The sequence below is a fragment of the Eurypyga helias genome, unplaced genomic scaffold (assembly GCF_000690775.1).
Source record: "Eurypyga helias isolate BGI_N326 unplaced genomic scaffold, ASM69077v1 scaffold24606, whole genome shotgun sequence".
Classification (NCBI taxonomy): Eukaryota; Metazoa; Chordata; class Aves; order Eurypygiformes; family Eurypygidae; genus Eurypyga; species Eurypyga helias.
The window spans coordinates 23,755-48,134 of NW_010255301.1; the positions used below are offsets into that span (position 1 = coordinate 23,755).

Here is a 24,380-nt window from a genome sequence, read left to right on the forward strand (position 1 = left end):
CAGCTGAGAAGCCTCAGGCTTCACCACATACAGCTCTAGGTTCTCTGACCCTCTGCTCTCATTTCAGAGCACAGACAATGCCATACAAACCCTTGAGGAAGGAAAGGACAGAGTAGCAGCAGCAGGGCTGTTTTGATGCTCTGATTCCAGAAACTCGGTGAAGGAATAAAACGAGCCCTAACAAAGGAAACAGAGTATCCAACTGAACCATTCTTCACAGTTTGTTCCTACATTCAGTAGTTTGGAGACTAGATTTCTTGCAGTTTCTACCACTCTGTTCAAACGATGACTCTCCCCGCTCCGCACCAGAGTCCCGAGATTAAACATGCACAATCCTGGGAGAGATGCACCTGCGGCGCAATCTGCAGTCTCCCCATATGGCTCCTTAACAGAAATGCAAGGACCTGTGACAAAGCAGCATTTAATAAGTCGTTTGCTACTAGATGAAACGTTGTCACTGCGTCATGCAGTTGTCCCCCATGTCCTGAGCATAACGGTCCGACACCACAGTCCTTAGTTCATCGATATCCTTTCGTAACTGACCAACGTCCAAGAGCTTCTTCGAGAGGGTTTCTGTGCTGTGGTAGTTCTCACTCTCTTCAGCCGAACAGCTCAGCGCTACGAGAAACAACAGCCAAGGTTAAAGCTCCAGCAACTGTGCTCTGCGAGTACTTCAGCTAGTCTGTCCCCTTTGAAATATGGGGTAGGTCACTTTCAATTAATTCCATCACGACACATCATGCTTTCGCATGATGGAGAGCCAACAAAACGCAGTACGGTGTGAATCTGAAGTCAATTCAAAGCCCTCCGGTGCTTCTCAGAACACGTGCTTTTCTGTCTGCGCGGAGGCCTAGACTCGCTGAAGTCTGACACATCTCAGCAGCAGCCAGAAAAAAAAAAAAAAAATCAGGGTTGAAGAGCTGTTTCCTAAAGATTCTGGAGGTGTCTATAGCCACTCAGAAAAAGGGGGATACGGGGGCTTGGAAATGAGGCTTACTAAGTGCTGAAGACCAGATGTGCCCTTAACAGTACTGGAGATGAAGCTGCCTGGCGCCAGGTGTATCCGACACCCCCAACCCCACACCCAAAGCAGACACACACACACGTGTGCCAACAGCAGATGTACAGTCTGACACCGAGGGCTCTGGAACAAAACCGTCTGATGCAACCACACCGGGCCTGCTTGTGCCTCACCCCCTCACAGTGATCTACGGGGCAGAGCACCTTGACCGAAAAGCACCCGTTAACCCTCAGGGTGGCTGCAGTGTGTCTCGGGACAGATGGACACCTGGCTGCACACCCTTCTTGTCTTGCGGGGCGAGCACATTCACGACTGGGTCCCTACGAGGAGCCGGCTACCTGCTCACCTGCCCTGGCAAGGGGATGTGAAGTGACACCCATTTAGCAGCCCGGGTGCGCTAAAGGCCCAGCTTCTCCAGAGAGCTCCAGGGGTACAGTTCACGCACAACTGCCCCAGTGCACAGCGAGGGGGACGCTGGCCTGTCCAGCTGGCAGGTTCAAGCACCACTTCCCTAAACTACTACTCCTCTGTGTCAAAAACTCTTAAGCATTGGAATGACATCATCACTTACATTGGATTCCCAGCAGTAAGGAAAGGTTTGGCTCCTTGCCCTGAGCTCTCTGGGTAAGAATACTGCACAGTGCTTTCAAGTCAAACAAGCAGTGGGACATTTCCTTGAATAACTGGTCTGCTATGGGCATCTTCTCAGATACTGGCTGCCTGGACTGCTCCACCTGTCGCATCTGCTCCCTCAGGCAGGCGTTCTCTTCCATCAGTCTTTGGTTCTTTGCGAAAAGGAAGTGGGAAAAAAGGGAAAAGTTAGCATGCACTGGAGCAGAAAGTTTCTTCTTTCAAACCAAAACCAAATTAAACCAAATTAAAAAATTAAAAACCAAAATTAAAACCAAATATCATTAAAATTAATTCATTTCCACACATACACTGTGTTTCTGTAACCCTCCAAAGAACGGCAGAGAGCTTTTACATGGCTATTTCATGTTACCATTGCTCAGCAGCCCTTACTCTAGAGGCAGGGATAGGATCTACGACGTGCTTGCACGGCAGCCAGCACAGTCACCTTTGCAATTAAGCTCATAAAGCCCTACCATGGGATCTTGTCATCATTCTATAGGTTTTTCCCAGCTGTGGTGGTTACTGGAATTTTTACTTACCTCAGAGAGAGTTTTATTCAACTGCTTTATATTCCTTTCTTTTTCTTCAAGCTCATTTGTCATCTTCTGAACTAGCAGCTCTTCTTGCAAAAGCTTCTCTTGCATAGACTAAAGAAAATGAAAACACAAGTAATAATCTAAATTTTCATACTTTATATTAGCACTGCCAAAAAAATGCATCCTCAGTGAATTTCTAAGTTTCCATTATTTATTGCTTTTGCAGTCATTCATCATTTTTTATTTTCTACGATGTTCGACCTGGTAATATCCAGCTGGACCCCAACAGCTCTCTGTACACTAACACAGCTATTCCAGGTATCAGTGAAGCCTGTTAAATAAGCAGGGTGTGTTTAGAAACTAAACCCTGTATGTATGCAAAACCTTGCTCCAATACGGAATGCACAGAGTCTAAAGGAACCACACTGCTGAGTATAACCAAATGATTTCACCTGAAAGAAACAGCAGATAAAGGACACCTAAGCTTCATTTGTCTAATTCCAAGTTGTTACTGCAGATGATTTTTTTTTTAGCCTCTACTTTCCACAAAGACTACAGCAGGACTTCCTACAACCTTTCAAAACACAGGATCCACCTCACCTTCCATACAGTTGAGAAGAAAGCCTTTGACAGTTGATACAGGAGCAGCAACCTCTTTGAAACCACTCACACACAAGGTAAACTGAACAGTCTATATAAAACTCTACTGTGCTGAAAAAAAAATTGCAGGCAAAAAAAGTGACACTATAAATGACAAGTAAGTTATTTTTAACAGATACAATAATTACTATTCTCAGTAATGTGAACAGCAAATTTCTATGATGCTGCTGCACTTAAGTATTGGAGCTTTCCAGGACTGGCTTCCAGATCAGCCACAAGCAGCAACAAACAAACAACTGCTGCAACATGGAATCAGCTGCTGTCAATTCCCCAGTTGTCACCTACAGAGCTGCAACTGAGAAATCATGAGATATTTCCAAAGTGCATTTTTTGGGGGTGAATTCAGCATGCGTCTTTGTTGTTAAGCACTCCCATTTATTCCACTAATAAATGGCTTTTAGATCTGGAGATATGTGTCTTTCAAGGCCATCTGGCAAAATTCAGAAAGAGAAGTGCTCAAACCATCTTATCTGAATACTAATACTGATTACATAAACTCCTGATGCTTTAAAAGAGATCCTTTCAGCTTTCAGGAAGAAAAACATCCTCTGTTGTCGTTCACGGTATTACTCACAAACCCACTGCCGTGCTAGCACGGTGAACATAAAGCACCCTCTCCATCCCTAGTTCAGCATGATGATTTGTAAAACCTGTTGACCAATTTCAATTATAAGATGCAAATACAACCCCATCATGCTGAAAATACAGCTGCAGCTCTGGAAACAACGGTGTGTGCCTTGGCCGAGTTTTGATTGTAACCTTCCACAGAACAGAGCCAGAGACCGTGATGGAGGGAGGAGAAGGAGCATTTCACAAAACAATGGCTCTCACTTTATGGAATGACACTGTCCCAGAAAATATTTTTTTCTTGAATCTCTCTGTAGGATCAGTCCTAAAGATTCTTCTTCCAAAGCAGAGAACTCACTCACAGGGAATTCTATATGGTAGCTTAAATAAAATGCTACAGAAAGATCGAAGCCACTCTTTAGTAAGAGATGTATTTAAATCACTGTACTAGGACTCTGTAACCATATTCGAAGCCGGAAAAACTCAAGCTCCTCACTTGCCAGAACCACAACAAACTGTCAAGGTACACTGGTTTCAGGGTCCTGGGAAAACAATTTAGCTTTGTCAAGGCAGCCAAATTTACTCTCATGAGAGCTGCTCTGAAGATGTATGCAGAGCAGAACTTTCTGGGTACCAGTACTGGGGACTGCAGCACACAGGAGACTGCCTACACAGAGGGACGAGAAGCCATTTAATTGAACTGCCAGCTAATAATAAGGATTATCAGTGCTGACAAGAAGGCAGGGCAGATGCCGAGTGGAGTTTTTAATGGCCTGGCCACCCACAGGAGGTGTGCAGCCTTGACAGAATTTCCCCGAGCCTTCAGCTCAACGCTGCAACGAGCAGTGAGAAATGCCAGTGCCATTTCACACCCTTTGCAAACCTGGAAAACAGTGGTGCTAAAATTTACAAGCTTAATACAGACTAAAACCCCCTCACACTTTATTTTCACGTAAGTAGTAAGAATCAGCGGGCAGAACCCAGAAAAGACGACTTGTTTTTAAAACCGTTCTCACACACTTGACCTGCTTCTCCGTTCGCCCATATGGCACTCCCCAAAAGGAAGTGCTGAAGAAAGGTGCATCCGAAAGATAAGCTGTGGAGAAAGCACAGCTTCACACTCCAGTGGGAGGAAGGGGAGGAAGAAAGGGCCTGGCCCCAAGTCAACGGAAACACCCTGGGCCTGGAAGGCAGGAAATAGCTCCGCTCCAGGCATTTCCTTTGTCGTGCTTGCAGATGAGCATGGCCTGCAGTGGTCTTGAACCCTCTTCTTCAGCTTTTTAAAACCATTCTCTACTGAGAAAAATGGCCATAATGGGTCAGACTGAAGGTCCCTTCAGCTCCATCTGTAACAGCAGCCACAAAGAAGAGGAGAAGGAGAACAGGGCAACACAAAACACCCTCCCAGCTTCCAAGTATCTTCAAATTTTAATAGTCTGATGATGAGCTGGTTCAGGGAAACCCTGAGCCCCTTACGACACACACGTTGGTACTACCACTTACATGCTTCACGTTCGTGTTAAGTTTGACATTAAAGGTTTGACCGTGCAGCCTTCCCGAGGGCAGGCTCAGCCATACTGCCTCCTTGCTGGACTTTCAGAACCACATCTGCCATTAAATTTACACGTCTCTGGAAACTACTCAAAAAAACAACTTCAAGAATGTTCCGAGTAATGTGCACATGTCCAGCTGACGAGTCACATCGCTTAACGGGAACTACCAGAAGTGGAAATCAGTGTTTATTTCTAAAAGATACACCTAACACCTATCATTCTCTGCTGCCCTACTCTTAAAGCTCAGAAGAAGCACATGTGCCCATCAGCTTGGCTGAGCCCACTGCTATAATTTCCCAGTCACTCATAGTGCTATGAGTCCTCTATACTTCATCCTTAATTTTTCCATACGATTTCCAAAGTTACAGTTTGGTGGCATGACTGACAGCCTGGCACAGTTTGGGTTTATTGTGACTGACAGGATTGACAGATGTACTTTGGGTAACACACGCATCGTACAATCTCACTTCTACACTTTTTGTCCTCAAAAATGTTAATTTTGTGATATCTAGATTAAACATGTAAATACAGGTTTTTAAAATACCACTCATCTATGATTTTTCTCTTTCCCAAGGCGTACTATATATATGTGCAGCATGACATCTTGTCAAGACCAACCAGAACTTTAACCCCTCACACTGAGGAGAACAAATCAACCAAGCAAAACCACACCAGAAAGATCAAAATCATTCCATCACAATTATGAGCAAACAGAAACTACTGCCGCTTCATACACGGCTGCCTGAAACAGAATTTCTTTCTTTTCAGCTCGCATGTTAAAAACAACGAACTGAAATACATTCTCAAGCACAAGTTTACAGTGGGACAGAAGATAGGGAAAAAAATGAGCTTTTCTGAGCTGAAGATACATTTTATCTCTGTGCTGATAAGAGACTTCAGCCTCTAATGAACTAATTCTCAATGCTTCCCAGGGAACAAATGTGGAAGGCCAGGAAGATGAAGGGTACAAAGAAAGCACTGTAGTCTACAAGTAATTTGAGGGCTAACACCATTTTCAAGTCTTGTTTTCTGTCTTAAGATAAAATACCTCAAAAGAGGAAAAGTAAGAGAATGTCTTGGAGAAGAGAACACTACTGTGTGCACAGACTGCATAAAATACCTCAAAAGAGGAAAGGTAAGAGAATGTCTTGGAGAACACTACTGTGTGCACAGACTGTCCCAACTGCTCAGCATTTCCCAGCCTCAGCTCCCTACATTCACCTCACACTAAGTACACAAGAGCCACCTTGACAAATGTGCACGAAGATCACTAGTAAGTCTCAAGGTAAAGGTGATGGAGAGAAAAAGATCAGAACATTTAGGAAATAAAGACATTAGGTTGGTGTTAATATATTAGGCAAGTTGTGCACATTTCTTATAAGCACATAGTATATACGTGAATGGTCTTAAGTACAAAGAGGGACAGAGAACCCCAAAAATGTTATGGAGCTCAATTTGCATTCCATAATTTCCATAAATTAAGAAACAACATTTGCCTGTGTCACAAATTTTGCATGTGACAGGCTGCTCCATGAAAACATCTCAATTTGATAAATTTTGCCTTCTTCAAACCTAGAGAAGGGAAGGTTAGGTTGATTTGGCTTTTCAGATAACGGACATATGTTAAATTGCAACTTGAATTCCCCTGCTGCTACTCTACAGATACACTGAATACACTGCAATTTAATCAAGCAAAAGTACAGTTGTTGATGGGAACCAGGCCTACTATTTACCTGTGTAGTAGAGAGAGGAAACTTAAAGACAGCTACAAATAACCAAACTTGCCTCCAGGGTGCAAAGTGGAAATAAGAAAGCACCTTCTCCTGGGCTGAAGCACCTCTCCTATGATGAAAGGCTGAGAGAGTTGGGCTTGTTCAGCCTGGAGAAGAGAAGGCTCCAGGGAGACCTTATTGCAGCCTTCCAGTACCTGAACGGGCCTACAAAGAAGCTGGGGGGGGACTTTTTACAAGGGCCTGTAGTGACAGGACAAGGAGTAACGGGGTTAAATTGAAAGTGGGGAGGGTTAGATTAGATATCAGGAAGAAGTTCTTCCCAGAGAGGGTGGTGAAGCACTGGAACAGGTTGCCCAGAGAAGCTGTGGATGCCCCATCCCTGGAAGTGTTCAAGGCCAGGCTGGATGAGGCTTTGAGCAACCTGGTCTAGTGGAAGGTGTCCCTGCCCATGGCAGGGGGGTTGGAACTAGATGAGCTTTAAGGTCGCTTCCAACCCAAACCATTCTATGGTTCTATGATTCTCTTAGCACATATTATGAATGCAGTTCATGTCTCTTCTTTATTTGGATTCAAGCTCCACAGAGTGCTCCCTCCCACTTCAGAAGCAGCAGGCATTCAGCTGTTTGTTTACTATCGTTATGTTGTTCTTCCAAACCCTATGTACACAGAGCCAAAGCAGAAGCACCTCCTTCATTCTCAAGGGATAACCCTGTAACTCCAGTCCCCCTGGAGGGCAAGGAAGCAAAAAACGGGGAGACAAATGCCAATCTAGAAGAATGCAGAAACTAAGTTTTTTTTCTTTTTTAATTTGGCGTCAGTATTTGTTGAAAAGCGATGTTTGTTGTTTTAACTGCTCAGCGTTTTCTACAGCAAGTCATACCTTCTTCCCTACAACTCGTATAATGTTTCCTTTTCTCCACAACAAAGACTGGTCACTAAGTAACCTTCAAGTCTCAGGAGCCTGAGGTCTTAATCCGACCCACCGAGCTGCAACTGACTCCCAGCTCACAACCTCTGTGGTCTCGAAAATCCTTTGGCTCCAAGCTGGGTGTCCAAGATCTGCCAAGAGTTAGGACATCTGAGCAAGGGATGTGTCAGAAACCAGCTGAACAGGGACCTGCTTAAACAGTGTGACATGTGAAGTGGTATGGTTTAGAAAGGCACCCATCGCTACCAAGGATCTCAGCAGTGAAGCTCCTAATCAGTATCACTTTTTGTACTTTGGATAATCATCTGAACCCCGAAATTGGCTTCACTGTTAAAGAGGCAGTCCTCCCACTGGAAATGGGCAGTTTGGATACGACATCCACTAGCCCAGCAGAATAAGGATGCTGCATAGCAACAGTTGTTCACTTTATGAAGAGCATCAGCAAAGGGCTAAGCCACACCAACATCAGTAACAAATACATTGTGAGTCTGCAAGAGAACACCACGGGCCAGAAGATTATGTTCTTGGCATTTCTACCTCAGCCTCCTATTTAGGAAGATAAAAGGACGAAATTCAACTTCAGTAATGTTATCATGAACTAAAAATGTACAGTGTGAACAAGAGAATATACACTCTTCCTTACCTGCATGTCTAAAATCAGTCCAGCTATCTGATTTTGTTGATTGTCTATGACCTAGAATATAAAAATGAGTAATTTAAAAGCTTGAATCTCTTCAGGTCCTTCTTTAAAACACAGCTTACAGGTATGCAGCCACAGATTTCAAATGGCATCTTTGAACATGACAAGACAGAGTTTAACTCTGACAGAACAGAAAATTCACGCAAAATAAACAAATGGAACAGCGACAGACGGGTACAGAAAAGAAATCCGAGTTAGCAACAAATGTGTAATTCTTTAGTGAGATATCTATTTCTAAATTTAAAAATAGAAAAAAGAAAGAAAGGCAGGCCTTGAGGTTAAAGATGCCACGAAGAGATCATCTGCAGACTAACCTTAGTGGCTTTCTCATTCTTTTCTTTGAGATATTCATTCTCGCTCTGAAGCTGTTTTGTGTCCAACATGGGAAGGCGAATACCATCTTCCAGGCATTTTTCTACTTTCTGCTGTAAACTGCCATTCAATAGGAAAGGACAATTAAGTGTGCTAACAGAAGCCCAGAGGGCTGTGTGTTCTAGTGAAAAATTAGAAAGTTGCCCTGTCTTCCAAGCAGGACTGTCACACCATACACAGCAGAACCCAGCCTTCTGAATGAGCAAACCAACAGTGGATGAATGATGCCAAACCCCTTAACTCCTGAAGTTACTGTGGCACTGATTAAACCCATTCCTGTGTGAATCTGTTCTTTAGGCCAGATTCAGTGCTGCACCTCTCAAATGGCACAGCTCCAGCACTACGGTGTAGGGAGAGAGAGCAGAGAGAAGCAGAGAAAAGCTCTGTGGTATTCACAGCTGCTCTGTGCTACTGTGGGAGGCCAAGCCAGCACCACCACAGTTCAGAGGTGTCTTCAAACCTCTCAAACCTACAGGAGCTTTAAAACCAGACCCTCTCATGGGGGCACGTCCTGCGCAAGGCAGAGTCCAGAGTCGCAGGCTGCCCAGAGTGCTGGCAGCCTGTCCTTCATGCCCTCTGCGACTTGCAAGGGAAAGCACAAAGCCCCCCTGCCAGCTTCCTGCGCAAGGCAGAGTCCAGAGTTGCAGGCTGCCCGGAGTGCTGGCAGCCTGTCCTTCGTGCCCTCTGCGACTTGCAAAGGAAAGCACAAAGCCCCCCTGCCAGCTGCCCCCGCAGGAGGGCATGACCTCCAGACCCTCCAGAGCTCAACTCAAGCTCCTGGGTGTTGCTAGAGCCTTTGCCTGCTCACCTTCTCTCAAAAAGCAAATACATTAGTGTTAATCTCGCTGTCTAATTTAGAAACCAGAGGCCACCTCCACTATTTGCGGGCCTTCAAAAAAGACAAAGTGATCCCCCTTGGGATTATGAGGGCACGAAGAAAAAAGGCCTTTCATTGGTAAGATGGAAACAATGTGCCAACAATTTGGCTGGCAAGGTGTCCCAACCAGCTTGACTTTCATCATGGAAACACTGTCACACTCCTGTGGCATGCACCTTTACCCAATGGGGGGACAGTGAACTGCAGTAACATCCACATAAATTATTAAACGTGATTCCCCCCTGCTTTGCCCCTCCCCCTATTTCTAAAAGTGTTTAAGCAGCTCCCCTGATCAAAAATGTACCATAGTAGCAATGTCTCATCTGTCATTTTCTCATGGATATCTGTCCCACTTGTTTTTTTTCAGTTATGCAAGTTCAGTGTCAGCAGATTAGCTACAGCTACATCTCCCTGTAAATACCCCCCACCCTCAGAGAAAAGGTAAGAAACAGTTACAATTTATTTAAATCTTTGACCCTTTCCTGATATTCCTGAAAGCCAATATCCAGGGAGCTTTTCCACAGCTCGTGACAGGATTAGTTGGCAAATACGAGTGCTGACAGCTTCTATAGAACGCTCCATTCTGCACAGTATTGCATTTATGCCATGAAAAATCATTAGCAATAGATTAAGAGTGCAAACAACATTATGTGGGAAAGCACCCCCGTTTCAGGGCACAGCCCAAGCAGCTCTTCATACCTCTGTACTGTTGTGACCAGCTCTTTTTCTTTTTTCTTCTGACATACCAGCTGCAATTCTCGTTCTCTGCTCTGCGATCGGGCCTCTCCAAGCTTCTTTTCCAACTCAGTCACAGTTTCTCGAAGTTGCTTGTTGTTCTCTTCTAGAATTTGCAGCTAACACAAGTGACGTTAGTCAGACACAATGCTGCACCAGCACAAGGCCTTGCGGCAAGCCACAGCCTTGCGGTTACCTTCTGTACCATCTTAGGCCCATTTCACCCATCTGAGTATGCATGTCCCTAATAGCTACAAGTGCTTTCTAAAACACTGAAATACTTCTCTTCCTAGACAGGGAAAAATATATGTTGAAACATTTATTAAGGAGCTCTACTTGTATTTTTAAAATGTGAAGCAAACTCCCTTTACCTTACCTGTTTAGTCTGCCCTTCTAGATCGTCCAGCGTTGGCAGGTCAGCCAGATATTTTTCTAAGGTTTCAATTCGCCTTTGTTTTTCTTTGTTTTGCTCAGACTCTTTCTGGCGTTTCTTTTTCAGGCTATTAATGTATCGGTCTCTATTTTTAAGCTAGAAGAAAATAAGAGTAGATGTTTTACGATTACAGTGAAACATAAACCTGCTTTGGAAGCAGAGGCTGGTTACTCTTCAAGAACTCCACTCTCAGCCGCATGACGGCAGCTCCAAGTCACAGAGCCACACGTGACCTCACACCACAGTTGCTTCACCTCTGCCTGGAACACCCCACGTGCCTTTTGAACTGGAAGCACAAACAGCTAAAATATTCTTAATTTTTTTCACCAATGGAGAAGTTCATACGTAATAAATGATCAAAAATTTTATTCCGTCCTCTGGCCTAGGAAAACAAGGTAAAACATAAGGACCAAGAATTTACCCCACCAAGAGCTGGAGTCAAAAGCCTGACTTTGATGCAGTCTGACAATTACATCAGAGAACATCAGAACAGAATAGGGGCTTTCTTAAACACCTTTTCTACAGGCATCTTAATTGTCCATCAGCCTGCAAAAGGATTTTTGAATTGTGTTATCTTTGCTTGGATTCCTGGTACTTACTTTGCTTTATTACCTAGGTCAAAAAAGCAGGAAGGCAGGCAGGAAAAAGCATTTTCCAGTCATAGTCAAATTTAATGAAAAACAGTATATCTAGTGCTTGAACTAAGGTGTAGCAATTCACAGATAACACACACTTGTCACTGGAGTCAATGCTAAATGTACTTCTATTTATCCATCTCACCGAGATATAAACACGCAACACCGTCAACCTCAGAGCTCGGTAACAGAACGTACTGGAAAATTTAAGTCAGTAGCATCTGGAAAGTTATTGCAGAGACAGCCTTCTGCCTGGGCCACAAAACTGAGGGTTGCCAAAAGGTCAGCAATCTTTATATCTTTTATATTATCAAGACCTCAAAACTGAACAAAGTTTTCAGGCTGCTTTAAAACCCTTCTGATTAGACAAAGCCCAAGTATACCCCACACTCAGTAGTGAGGGGTTGACTGCCCTCCATCCCTTCCAGGCTGCTTGTGTCACCCCTGCCAACTCTATCATGCTCCCCTTTAGTTAGTTCTTTTCCAGTGTGAATCACTCCTCCTGTCATTTTTCTGATGGATATCCGCTCTGTTGCCCTTCTCTAAACCTTTCCCAGTTCAAATACATCCTGTTGTTGTGGGAGAAGTTTCCTAGACTTCTCATCACTGACAAAAGACGGTCAAGGAAATGGGAATGTTTCTTATGTTTTCTTTCCTCAGACTCACACTGAATGGTCACAGCTTGTCCCTTATTGTCAAAAACACACCATCTGTACATCGAATTTAAATGTTTTATGTTAAAAACTCCAGTGCAGGAAAAGATAGTATTATTTGCAAAAGTGGGCAGACAGAAGCAGAAACGTATGCCAGCAACCTACTTCTATGTGTTCTTGTAGCGGACACAAGCAAAGCCCACCTGAATGCTAACAGCATTTTCCCCACTTCCCTGGCCAAATCTGGCTTTGGTCTGAAGAAACCTACCCTTTCTGAAGGGGCAGGCGTTTGCTTGGAAATAACCCTAGAGCAGCTCTTGGCAACAATCCCTCACATCAGTACAGAAATTGTATTCTTGTCCCCTGACATCAGTCACTGACCCAGGACACCAAGCCTTTGGGCTCTGGGCTGGTCTCCCTGTAAGCACAGCAGAGCAACTCCTGAGATGGCCGTCCCCAGGCTCAGCAGCCAGCCCACCACATCCCTGCAGGAACACAGCACAGCTCCTGCCTCCTTCCGCAGACTTCCCTCAAACAGAAGGACACGAATTTTATTACAGAAACGCATGCTGGCCCTCCCTGCTCTTCCTCACCTTGTGAGCCTTTTGTTCAGCCCACCGAATGGCTGGGTGCTAAGGGGTCAGGCTCCCAGCTGCAGACTGCCCCGCTGCCACAAGCACTGCTGCACAGCCCCCCACCACTGCCCCTCCCGCAGCAGCAGTTCCTACACAGTGAACAACACGAGCAGTAAAAGCTGAGACAGGAGGAAGCAGCACTATCCAATTTCTGCCCTTCCTGAATGCTACCCTTGGTGAAGAGCACATTGCAGGGTTCACAGGAAACGGTAAGGCACAATCTGAGATGAATTACGCTCTCCTCTGTGTCTTATCACCTGACACTTCACTGTATCGTACTGCTCCTACCCCTTCAACCTGTATTAATATAAATGTAAGCCCAGTACTAAGGCCCAGTGATCAAAAAAGAGAAGGTAACAGTGACAATATATCCCCAAACCATTCATTAGGAACGAGTTGGTCAATAGCACATTCCTAAAGCTGTCGTGACATTCAAAACTATCCCTGGGCATTGCTTCAGCCTCCCAAGAAACCCCCTGTCAGGCAGTTCCCAGAACACAGCCAGACTAAAGCCTACCCTGCACATCCTAGCAAAGCCACGGGGGAATCACTCCGGTGGAGCAGGCACATACAGGCTGTTAAGTGCATCTCAAAGCATGAGGCCTGCATCCACAAACCATGACAAAAATAGGGATTTAATTTTCACATTTCTATGTTTCTGAAATGATACTTTATTAACTGCAATAAACACTTCAAGCGACATGAATTTTTAGAGCTGAGCAGCTTTTCTTCAAAGCAAGTTTAACTCATACCTGGTTAAAACTGTCATCACAATTGCCGTTTCATCTAGTACCACTTTTTAGGATGTATTCACCCGAAGTTCAGATGGATCCACTGCCGACACCAATTACTATCAATTTTTCTACCACAGATAATTTCACTACCATTTGCAAACAGCTCAGCAAGCCCCATACGGAGTTGCTTTCTGGCAAACAAAGCATACGCTGCTGTAACAGTGTCAAAAGGAAATCTGGAACATGGAAGTCACTTACTTTCTCCTCCATCTTCTTTTTCTCCTCACTTGATTTGTTTGAGATTTGTTTTAAAAATTCACTGAGTTGCAATTCCTTGTTCTCAGCTGCTGCAACCTTGCGCTCAAGCTCTTCAAGGTGGGATGCGGACCTTTCCGGAACATGAGGTTGCAGGGGCGTGCTCTCATACTGTGGTTGCTTGCAAGAAGAAATAAAATCATCATACAGACGGACGCACACATACTGCCGTGTACTTCAGCGGCACAGCAGAACACAGTCCTGCATTTTTTTCCCCTGGCAGGAAAGGTGGGGTTTGATATTTCAAACATTAAGATTTGTGGTAACAGCATGTATTTCAGGAATCTGAAGCCAAAAAAATAACGAAGCTGGACACCTTTACATTCACAACACATACAAATGAACACTGTAGAGCTACTTTCCCCCTCAGATTTATGGAAGGGGTTTGATTTTTCTCTCAAAAGAAAGCCCTGAAAATCCAAACAAAGTGTTTTCAAAGCAAATCACTGCCACTGCATTAGCATACCACCCCCCTGGAAAGAAAACACTCTGTAAAATGGTTATAAACATATTGAAGTAAGAGATGCTCGATCAAGATCCTTCTGAAGGAGAACACTAGTACCAGTCAAACCTTAGAGCTATTGCAGGGACAAGCCTGAGGCAACAGCTACAATCACAAGGCCGGCCTCCTACCTTCTGTCCTGCATACCAAGACCCTCCTCCCTTTCCCTTTCATGCAAAATTCAGTATTACTCTTCCACCTCCACGGCTCACAGACAAGTACAAAATAGAAATCAACTGCGTGTGGGATGAAAAACAGTAATGCATCCCACTGGGCTTCCAGGCTCAAGATTCTTCTAGTAACAAACCGGTATCTTTAAAGAAATTATACAGACAGTATTTTTAACTAGTAACAGTTCTTCAGCAAAATATTAAGAGATAAAACCTCTATTAAAGGAGATTTGCATTTGTAAGTTCATCTTCTAAAAAGCACACAAATCAAGCAGAAATCCTAATAAATTATAAACTTTAACTCTCTAAGTTACGAAAGACGACTGCACCTGCTTCTTTATTTGAAATGTACTTATGGCATACGAAGATACATACACTAAAATTTCAGCTTCTGCAGTAATTTCTTTTTTCAAAAATCTTAATCTAGACAGAATTTGAACATATTTTATAAAATGACTCCTGGAAGCACCAAATCCATATTTCTAGATGTCTGAGAAAGTTTCTGAATACCTAACTTCCCACCAAGGCTCCACGTGAGACTCTCCCCGCCTCACTCAACCCTGCTTCTCCGTTGATGCACAGCTGCATTGTCCCAAGGACGTAACTCATGTCACCCTGAAGCACGCTAGCTGAGATCCTGGTGCAGTGTTTGTGGCAGGAAAAGGTAAGATAATAAAAGGGGGACAGAAAAGCTATTTCGCTCCATATCTGCCTTTAACATTCTCTTTTTCCATTGCCTTTTAGATATGCTGAGATTTTAGGATGGAATTTGTGTGCTACAATAGGGTAGCAGCCACAGTCCTCAAACTGACCTGCGTATCGTGGTTAGCCTATGCTACCTTGTCCTTACACTTTATGATATTTGTGCTAGTTAGATAAAAATTAGGACAAGTATGCCAAAATAACACCACATTCCCTTTCAGACTAAGTGTTCCCCAGGAGTGCTAATCCATATCCTTTTCAGGTGTCAAAGGTACTCCATCAGTCAGTTGGCCTTGTCACATCTCTTCTACCTATTCCATCCGTAGTCTAACTACTCCTTTGGGTAGCACCTCCTTCTCCTCTTCAGAAAACTTTCCATCAGTTTTTTTCAGACATGCTCTTATCCAACTACTTTATCTCCTCATGTCTCCCTGTATAACTGTGCTACATGCAGGCTGTTGACACTGCAAGAGTAAGCATTTACAGCCCCTCATTCTTACCCCATCTTCATCAGATTTGGAGACCTGTACAAAATGCTAACGTAACTTAATGTAAGGTAAACTACAACACTTGGAGGGTATCCTCCTCTGTATAGCTGTAAATTGTACAATTACACAACCATCAATAATCACAAAAGCTCTACCTTTTGGCCTGCAGTAAACTGAACATGCTTTCAGGTGTCAGTTACTGGGCAGTGGAAAGCTTTGCTGAAAGAAAAATATCCATCCTACCTCCAAATTAGTCATGTAAGGTTCTTCACAGTTCACAAGGTGGCTCAGTCTTACGTGTTGAGCTCGTAATTCATTCTCCCTTATCTTCTGAAGTAAACTGTTAATTTGCTGCTTTTGCCTGCAATACACAAGTTTTATTTGAAAAGGAATGTAACAGAGGTTAAAAAACACAGATCTTAAGATTCACACTGACAAATACCATACCAATGCTATTCAATTTTCCTGGACCTACAGTAGTGGTGGGCTTTTTCCCACTGCAGCCAGACTGCAGCTAGCCTCGTTGACCACTAGAACTGGAATCTCATCAGGAAATGAGCTGTTAAACTACAGCTGCCACGTAACTTTCACTTAAGCATACACTCCAAACAGTCTGTGCTCAACTGGCAGTAACAAGCAAATTTTGTAGAAGCACGATTTGAAAACTCTTGTCAGTTTTGGGAGGGCTGAGGGAGGCTGCTGTTGGCATTTGGTCCTGGGGCAGAAATATAAGCAGGAAAAAATATACAGAAAGCAAAATGAAAACAAGCAAACAAACCTCACACCTTCATTTTACTTGCGCTTCTGCTCGGCCCCTCCCTCTTTGCCAGAGCTGACTTTTGACACAGGTTAGAGAGATTTTGAAATCAAGGGGAGCAGAAAGAACTTCAGAAGAAAAATCTGTTACACAAGACTGTCAGCATGCCTTTCCTGCATGGTCTGTCTTCTTGCTTTTCTTGAGATCTTCTCAGTCAACTGCTTTACCTAAGATGTTCCCTACCCCCAGGTTAAATACCACACTGCATACGAAACCAGAATTAACCTCTTACACCAATTGCTTGGCCAGTGTACAGCAGGAACAGTATTGCTATTACATCACTATTTAATTATATCACAAATTATATCACTGTTTAAATCATGACTGCATTTGAAGCAGCATGACTGCAGAGCGAATAAAGCCAGGTCTCAGCCCCAGCCCACGTTACAGCCCTGCGAGGTGCGCTGTACACCCTACGGAGCGACAGGCACCTCAATAACCGACTCCAGAAGGGAGTTGCCAGCACCCATCAGAAACACGTATGGCAACCTTCTCCATAAACTTACAAACAATTTTGTGCATTACTTTGATTTCACTTTTCCTTTTCTTTTTTATACTAGGGCATATTTGCATGCAAGCATGAAATTGTTTCTCAAAGCTTCACCTCTAAGCATGCGGCACGATTGGCTTTTCTGGAAACGATGACACTGAGCCAAGATGACTAAATCAACCTTAAGATAAACGGCAAATGCAAGTTAACTTCAAGGGAGAAGACCCACCTGTGCACACAGTGGAAAAACAAATCCTCTAAAAGTACAGAAAAAAGATATAAGTTGTTTTGCTTTATCAGAATTTGGGAATGGCTGTGTTTAGAAAGAACATCTCAGAAACGTTACCATGAGTATGCAAAATATGTATTATACAATCTATAAACTAATGTAAAAGATGTAATAGGTGAAAAGATGCCAACTGCAGATTTTAAGTGGAAAAAAAAATGCATAAACCCAATTAAAAGGGGTATTCTAGTCACGTACATTCTCACTGTACATAGTCGTCAGCCAACTATCCCAATTATTTGGTTTATAACAAGAATTTAGTATTTCAAAAATAGTGAATATATTAGAATTTACACTTTTAAGCTACATATGTTGCAGAAGACATGATGCATGCCTACAGAACATCTTTTTATATTCCCCTATTTTTGTATCTAGAAAAAACAGGGATGAATGGAAAAACAGTATAAACAAATTGCAATTTGTTAGGACCTCAAAACAATTCATAAAAACAGAGCAACTGAATCACGGAACGGTTTGGGTTGGAAAGGACCTTAAAGACCATCTAGTTCCACCCCCCCTGCCATGGGCAGGGACCCCTTCCACTAGACCAGGTTGCTTAAAGCCTCGTCCAGCCTGGCCTTGAACACTTCCAGGGATGGGGCATCCACAACATCTCTGGGCAACCTGTTCCAGTGCCTCACCACCCTCTCTGGGAAGAACTTCTTCCTGATACCTAATCTAAACCTCCCCACTTTCAATTTAAACCCGTTACCCCTTGTCCTGTCACTACAGGCCCTTGTAAAAAGACACCACCCCCCAGCTTCCTTGTAAGCCCCTTCAGGTACTGGAAGGCAATGTATTTATGTATTTACAGAGTCCATAGCAAGTCTCAAAATATTCTGTATCACCACAGATGATTTTGAGGCCTCACTCTTCCATTGCACTCTCTAGACGGGACAAGCCTGTACAACTATAAAAGGAGTATGTAACACAGAGACTCTGTATAGTTCTGGTTGGCATCTGTACAATGGCAATACAAACAAAAAGCTTCCGACTTATTTGGGAAGAAGCAGATTTGAAGATGAGGTAAAGGAATATGCTTTTAACTTGTAACAGACTTTATATGAGTCCAAGAGCTTGTATAATCATATGAGAAAATATAAAGCCTCGATGACTTCGGTGCATGCTTGGTCACAAATACCAAAATCATTTAGTATGAGTTGTCTTAACCTATGAACAGAAGTTATTTTTCATTTTTTATCACCTTATTACTTACTAGACAGATCTACTAAAATATCTTTGCCCCCTGTGTTTTGAAATTATTTACCGATTTGTCACTTCTCCCTTGAAGGCACAACGTGACTTTTCGCTTGTGGCTGACTGTACCTTAGCAGTGCCATCCTTCACAGGCAGGATTCCAATTGCCCGACCTAAACACTACAGCCTAAAGTAAACGTTTTAAAATATTTTTGAACTTCCAAACTAGTTTTGACTACATTACCATATTTCCTTTCATTATCCTTTAACCAAATCCCTGCAGGAAAAAAGGTGAGACAAATTAATCCGCGATGAAACAGAGCTGCGCAAGCACAGAGTGTAACTAGCTCGGTTCTTGTCACTCTGCAAAGCATGAAACACCCCACCGTTGCAAAACCTTGCCAACAAAACACACCGTACGAATGCTTTAAGGCTGTGTAGGTCTGAAAATATCATTAACCTTATGGCACCCAGAAACAAAAAATCCTGAGAACAGCCCAGCAGTCACAAGCAGAATATGAGATAAGCACCATAGAAACATATTTACTATTTACACACAATCCTATAAGTCTTTGGAGACTTCATACCAGATGCATTTTATCACTGATGTTCTCATATGCTAAGACAGTTTTAATCCTCTGTTAGCCCACAGCTGTTGCTATTAATCCGCCGCATAACCACAGGCTGTAAGCTTTATTTAAAGGGAGTGTAGAAAAGTTCAAGCGCTCTCACAAACACAGCTCGCATACTGCAACAGGAACACTGTCCCCAGAAGCCTCCTATTACCAATCAATCATCCATCTGCTTTCCATTAAAAAAAAAAAAAACCCCACAAAAAAACACCCAACAAAAGCCCCAACCTGCAGCATGTAGGTGCTTTCAATTCTGCTCAGGAACATGGCAACTACCACCCTGGGTAGGCCCAAACCAGATACAAACAAACCTGAAATAGAGGGATTTTACCTTCCGAGCAGCAACGCTACCCTCACCTTGTACCAGCTACGATGGTCATCACCTCGTGCGCATCCTCAGCGCTTGTAGAGGGCCAGACTAGAGCAGACTGAAATTCTGTAGCTGCCATGATCCACGCTGGCAAACTCTCCTCCATTCTTCCCTTTCTCTGATCGGCTAACACCCTCAAGTCTCAAAGGGTTCCAGATGTGTTAAAAAAGATTAAATGCACATCTTACATTTTTTTGCCACAGTCGCCAGACTTACACCACATCACTCTGACCTACGCCTTTTTTTGTTAACTTAAGACACAGGAATTTCCAACCCCCTCAGTCTTATACAGGGCTGAAGGCTCCAGGTTTCAAGCTCCTCAACCTTCTGTGACTCCAGAAGCTCTCTGCAGACAAGTGGGCACAGGCCATGGCCTGAGCTCACGGCACGCGGGAGCCTGGCAGGATCCCACCCTTCAGACTCACATTCATAGAAACTAGAGAAACCATGGAAACTACACTCCTTCACAAACGCCCTGCCTTTTTTCCCATGAGCGAGTATTACAATTCTATATTGATGGCAAAGTAAGAGATACTGGCATATTATGGGAATCTCACAGGACTTCTCACATGGTTTCGTTTAGCTCCTTTGACCAAAGAGAAAATATTCTGGTTCACTTCAAATGTCTGTCTTGGCATGTCCTTTCCCCTTCCACTTTGACTTAAGGAGAGAAGGAAGCACCACCCTGATCCGACGTCATCAACCATCCAATGGGAATCAGAGGGGTGCAAGTTTGTTTGGTGTGGTTTTTTTTTTTTTTTTAAATAAGTCACAAAAGGCAGGAACGAAAAACTTCCTTTTGGAAGGGACATTTGAAAGTGTTCCTTATTTGAACTGATCTTTCAGAAGAAAATGTTATTAAAACGTGTACAAGCTTTAACTCTTGTGTCCAATCGATTAGTAAAAACAGGATACTAATAACTGTTTTCACAAGCACTTCTAGCACAAATCTTTCCAGCTGTCGCTCAAGGTGTAGTATTGTCTCCAGGAATGGGGGAGGAAGGTGTGGGAGGGGGTTGGTGCAGAAGCAAAACAGACAAAACCAGAACTGAAACTCCTTTTGAACTAGAAGTTTTGTCTGGTACGCAGAAGACCACTGCAGTTGCCCGCAGAAGAGTTCTGAAGGCACTCTCTTGCATTTTTCTTCAGATACAACGATTTTAAGGTTTGTTTTTTCCCCACACTCAGAAGCGACCTGCTTGTTACATTTTCATTATTACCATTTTTATTTTAGACATTTCACTGGTACCCTGGACTATGCCTTTTCACCCCATTTTTTTGAACATCCAGCCTTAATTTATAAATACCCTGAGACCAAATACTCCCCGTGCTGCTCCTAAGTACATTCTTTCCGAGGAACTCAGCTGAAGGGACAGGTTATCCAACATACACGATCCAAGTGGCAACGACGTCCTCTACGGTCCCCTATAACCACTTCTTTTGTCCCAATTCCAACGTTAGTTATTTATATGCTGGCTGGATTATTTACAGAAAACCCTACTACTTTCACAAAGTACTGGCTTTGGCTTACTTCCAGATCTTGTAAAATGCACGTCTTTAGTTCCCTTTTCTTCTATTTCCTCAAGCCTTCTTTATTTTTGTAAACAAAATTGCAAGGTTTCAGTCATGTTTCACTAATGCAGATCAATGATACTTTGTAAGGAAGGAAAAGTTACAAACCTGTCATGGCAGATCCTACCATTTTCTTACCTTTGCCAGAATTACCAACTATTATCCTTACGTGAACTAGAGACTAGGCTACATAAGATATTGATTCTGTGCAATTATTTTTAGGGCATTTAAGGAGTAGTTCTCCTTACCTGGCCTTCTGCCTGCCACAGACACTTCCATTCCCACACACTAACTTCTCTGTTGAGCTCAACAATTTAAACCAAACCAAAGCACGTCAATCACCAGGAAGCTAAAAGCTCACACTCCAAAGGACTGAAATCGATGAAGTGACATATGCTAGCATGGTTCTGACAGGTCTCTGCCAAAGTACTCTGCTGCAGAAGAAAGCAAACGTCCTTGATCCTGAATCCCACTATGTCTGGGGAGAAAGCCAATGCTAAGCATCATGTGTACAAGGCGGGTGGTTCACTAAATCTGCCTCAAACTTCTTTTTTTTCTGTCACTAAGGGGATGGGAGAGAAAGTAAATCCCAGAAAACTTTCAACCAATTACACACCTAAAGAAAAAAAATGCTCTTTTTAAGCCCTTACAGCAGCAAAACCACCCACCAGCTGTCCTTTTCCCTTGTAATGACCCATTAGTGTGACCTAACATCAAGAAACTTTCCAGCTTGCCCAAAGCCAGGTCTGTAAATAAGCAGCTCACTCTCAGCTGGTACATGCAGATGACAACAAGAAAATGCACAAACACTGCGCTGCCCCATCTGTTTGGGCAGAGGCTGTTGGTGTCCCTCCTGTGCCCTGGACATCACCTCTCAGCACCTCACTGGACCACAGCCCCTGCCCACCCCCTTATGCTCCCTGGGCACACCTGGCCCTCATGGGGCTGGAAGGGATAGAATAGGGTGAGAAGTTACTGGGGTTGAAGGAGCCAGAGGGTAAAACACAGGGACAGTCTTGTGGAGCTGGTCCCTGGAGCCGGGGGCCTGGGATGATGCTGAAGGTGAGGGACTGACCAGAGAGAGCTGGCGAGGAGTAGGGGCAAGAGCTCGGGCAGCACCGCTGCCACTCTCCTTACCCCGCCAGCCAAGCTGCCCAGCTGGAACAGGGGCCCCTGCTGTTGCCCACCCCGGCACCGCTGCGCCATCAGGAGCTGGTGTTGTGCACATCAGCAAAGGGAGAAAGGCAGCGCAAGTAAATACTGGCCTCGGTCCTAAGAGCATCACCTTGCTAGGACATCTGTATTTAAAGGTCAGACTCAGAAAACACTTGAAGGCATTTAGGGAATGACCAAAAAAGGCTTCACGTGTGCATTTCAATTACAGGTCCGCTAAATTTGCAGTCTCTCTGCTCACAGACAGTCAGGGGCTGCTTCTGGTGATGCGTATTCCCTGTGCCACTACTCGTGGCAGACAAACGTGGGAAGACTACGTGTTATGCCCCACGAACTGGCAACCAAACTCTTCCCCATCCTGGATGACCGTGACTCTACTCACAAAACTGGCCAGAACACAGAGGTGCTGCTTGAAACTAACTGGATCCATTTAAATGAGCAAAACCAAAGTTATGTCAGTAAGAGCGAATTATTGGATGGGGATGGGGGGGTGAGGTAGAGCAGATCTTGATTCGGGTTCATTTGTAGTTCTGTCCTTTAGCTCAAACAATCCCCTTTGAAAGCTGAAGTCAGCACAAAGGACACGGAATAGCAGAGAACAGCACTGAGCTCAACATACACAAGCCCGGACTGTCTTTAGAGACCAGCATTAAGAATAAACAAACTGCTTAACATACAAATTGCTTCTCTGTATGTCTCAGAAGCTCGAGTACAACGTAATTGACATTCACATCATTTTCACATGCTCACACAGGACAAGCAGACTGTGGGCACATGCATACACAGGCGCTCATATGCATTTGTCTGGAAATAAACCACATTTTCTTCAACCTGGGACCAGCTCACCTGTTCTCCATAAACCATCTTACCCTTCACCTACCCTAACCTGAAAAAGCTTTTAGAAAACCCCTGTCTGCCAGAGAAGCACTTCCTCCTCTCAACTTTTGACTTCAGTTAGTGTAAATCTAAGCCACTTACTACAAGTCAAGATGCAGGTCCAGTGTCTTCCAACACTTCAGGGACTTTACAACAGAGCTTCCTCCACCACAGAAGGGACACTAGTAACTGCATAATAAAATCAAATTACAATTGATGCTTACCTTCCAAAGTAATGAGTTAATAAGAAAGTGTTGCTTTAGGTGAAAATGCCTGAGCAGATATCCTCAGAATCAGGATGCAAAGTGAAATACAATACGGAATCTTCTGTATTACAAATATAATTTATTCCATGCTGCAGTTGGAGGTACACTGCTTTGTTTTCTTGCCTAAGAAGCTGGCTACTAATTTTTATATCCCTTTGTTTTAAAGGCATGATCTCTTGGGACCACAAGTCCTAACGTGCAGACTACTGGTAGGGAAACAGATCAGTAGTAAACAAAGTCCTAAAAACAATGCAAATACATTTTCCGTAGTTCAGAAGATAATGCCAAGAACTGCGACATCAGCAGAGCTCATGAGAAAAGATGATCTCATATTTCCTATGCAATAAAGTCTGGGGTTTTGGTGAAATTAAGAGCCTGCAGGTCAAATGAATACCACATTTCCACCAGTCACAGAAGAACCTGTAGAGAAGATGGGAACACTATCTCCGGGAGTCAAGAGATGATCTCTGTTCTGGATGGATTGCTATTTTAAAAATGACTTTTCTGAATTGCACCTAAGTTTGAAATGCTAGCCCGGCCTGCAAGAGCTAGTTAGGGAGGTAAGCCAGTGCTGAAGCAAGGTAGGCAAGGGCAGTCAAGCTACTGTACTCTACTTTCTCAAATACTCTGGGCTACTTTGTCAAGGGGGTGCGAGGCATGAGTGGGACACAGACACAGCTGTCTGCTCAGAGGACTGCATCCCCCTCCCACGGTGGGAGGTTTTCAACTTCTGCAGTCCCCTGACAGGATCAACACAGAGCAAGACCTGCACCACCCCTGCTCTTTTCAGCTCTCCCAAACTTCCTAAAAATATTTAGAGTTACAGAATAGAAAACGGCTCAGCACCAGTTCTGCAGAAAAGGATCTGGGATTGCAGCTGGCCAAAACTACACAACGCCATACTGCAAAAAGCAACCACCACCCATGCACAGCCTGAGAGACAAGCACTCAGCTGGGGGAGGCCTTACTGGCCAGTTCGGACATTCAGGGAAGATACACTAATCAGCTGAAGAAATCTACCACAGGTCTAGGAAACATGACCTAGGTGGAAAGACTAAGTCGTATTAGGAAAAGTTTTCTCATGTTTCAGGTAATTAATCACCATACTTGTCTAACCCA

General features: G+C 43.8%; 1 protein-coding gene across 1 annotated transcript in view; it reads right to left on the reverse strand.

Annotated features, from left to right (window-relative positions):
* Positions 1-403: 403 nt before the first annotated feature.
* CEP85L (centrosomal protein 85kDa-like) overlaps positions 404-24,380 on the reverse strand; it is a 29,185-nt gene continuing 5,208 nt past the window's right edge. The window contains exons 2-10 of the mRNA XM_010153291.1: positions 15,826-15,943; positions 13,664-13,840; positions 10,692-10,844; positions 10,280-10,434; positions 8,646-8,763; positions 8,275-8,325; positions 2,194-2,301; positions 1,593-1,806; positions 404-618 (exon numbers count right to left, since the gene is read on the reverse strand). Coding sequence (XP_010151593.1) covers positions 455-618; positions 1,593-1,806; positions 2,194-2,301; positions 8,275-8,325; positions 8,646-8,763; positions 10,280-10,434; positions 10,692-10,844; positions 13,664-13,840; positions 15,826-15,943 — 1,258 coding nt within the window. The 3' untranslated portion in view covers positions 404-454. The remainder of the gene's footprint in view (positions 619-1,592; positions 1,807-2,193; positions 2,302-8,274; positions 8,326-8,645; positions 8,764-10,279; positions 10,435-10,691; positions 10,845-13,663; positions 13,841-15,825; positions 15,944-24,380) is intronic.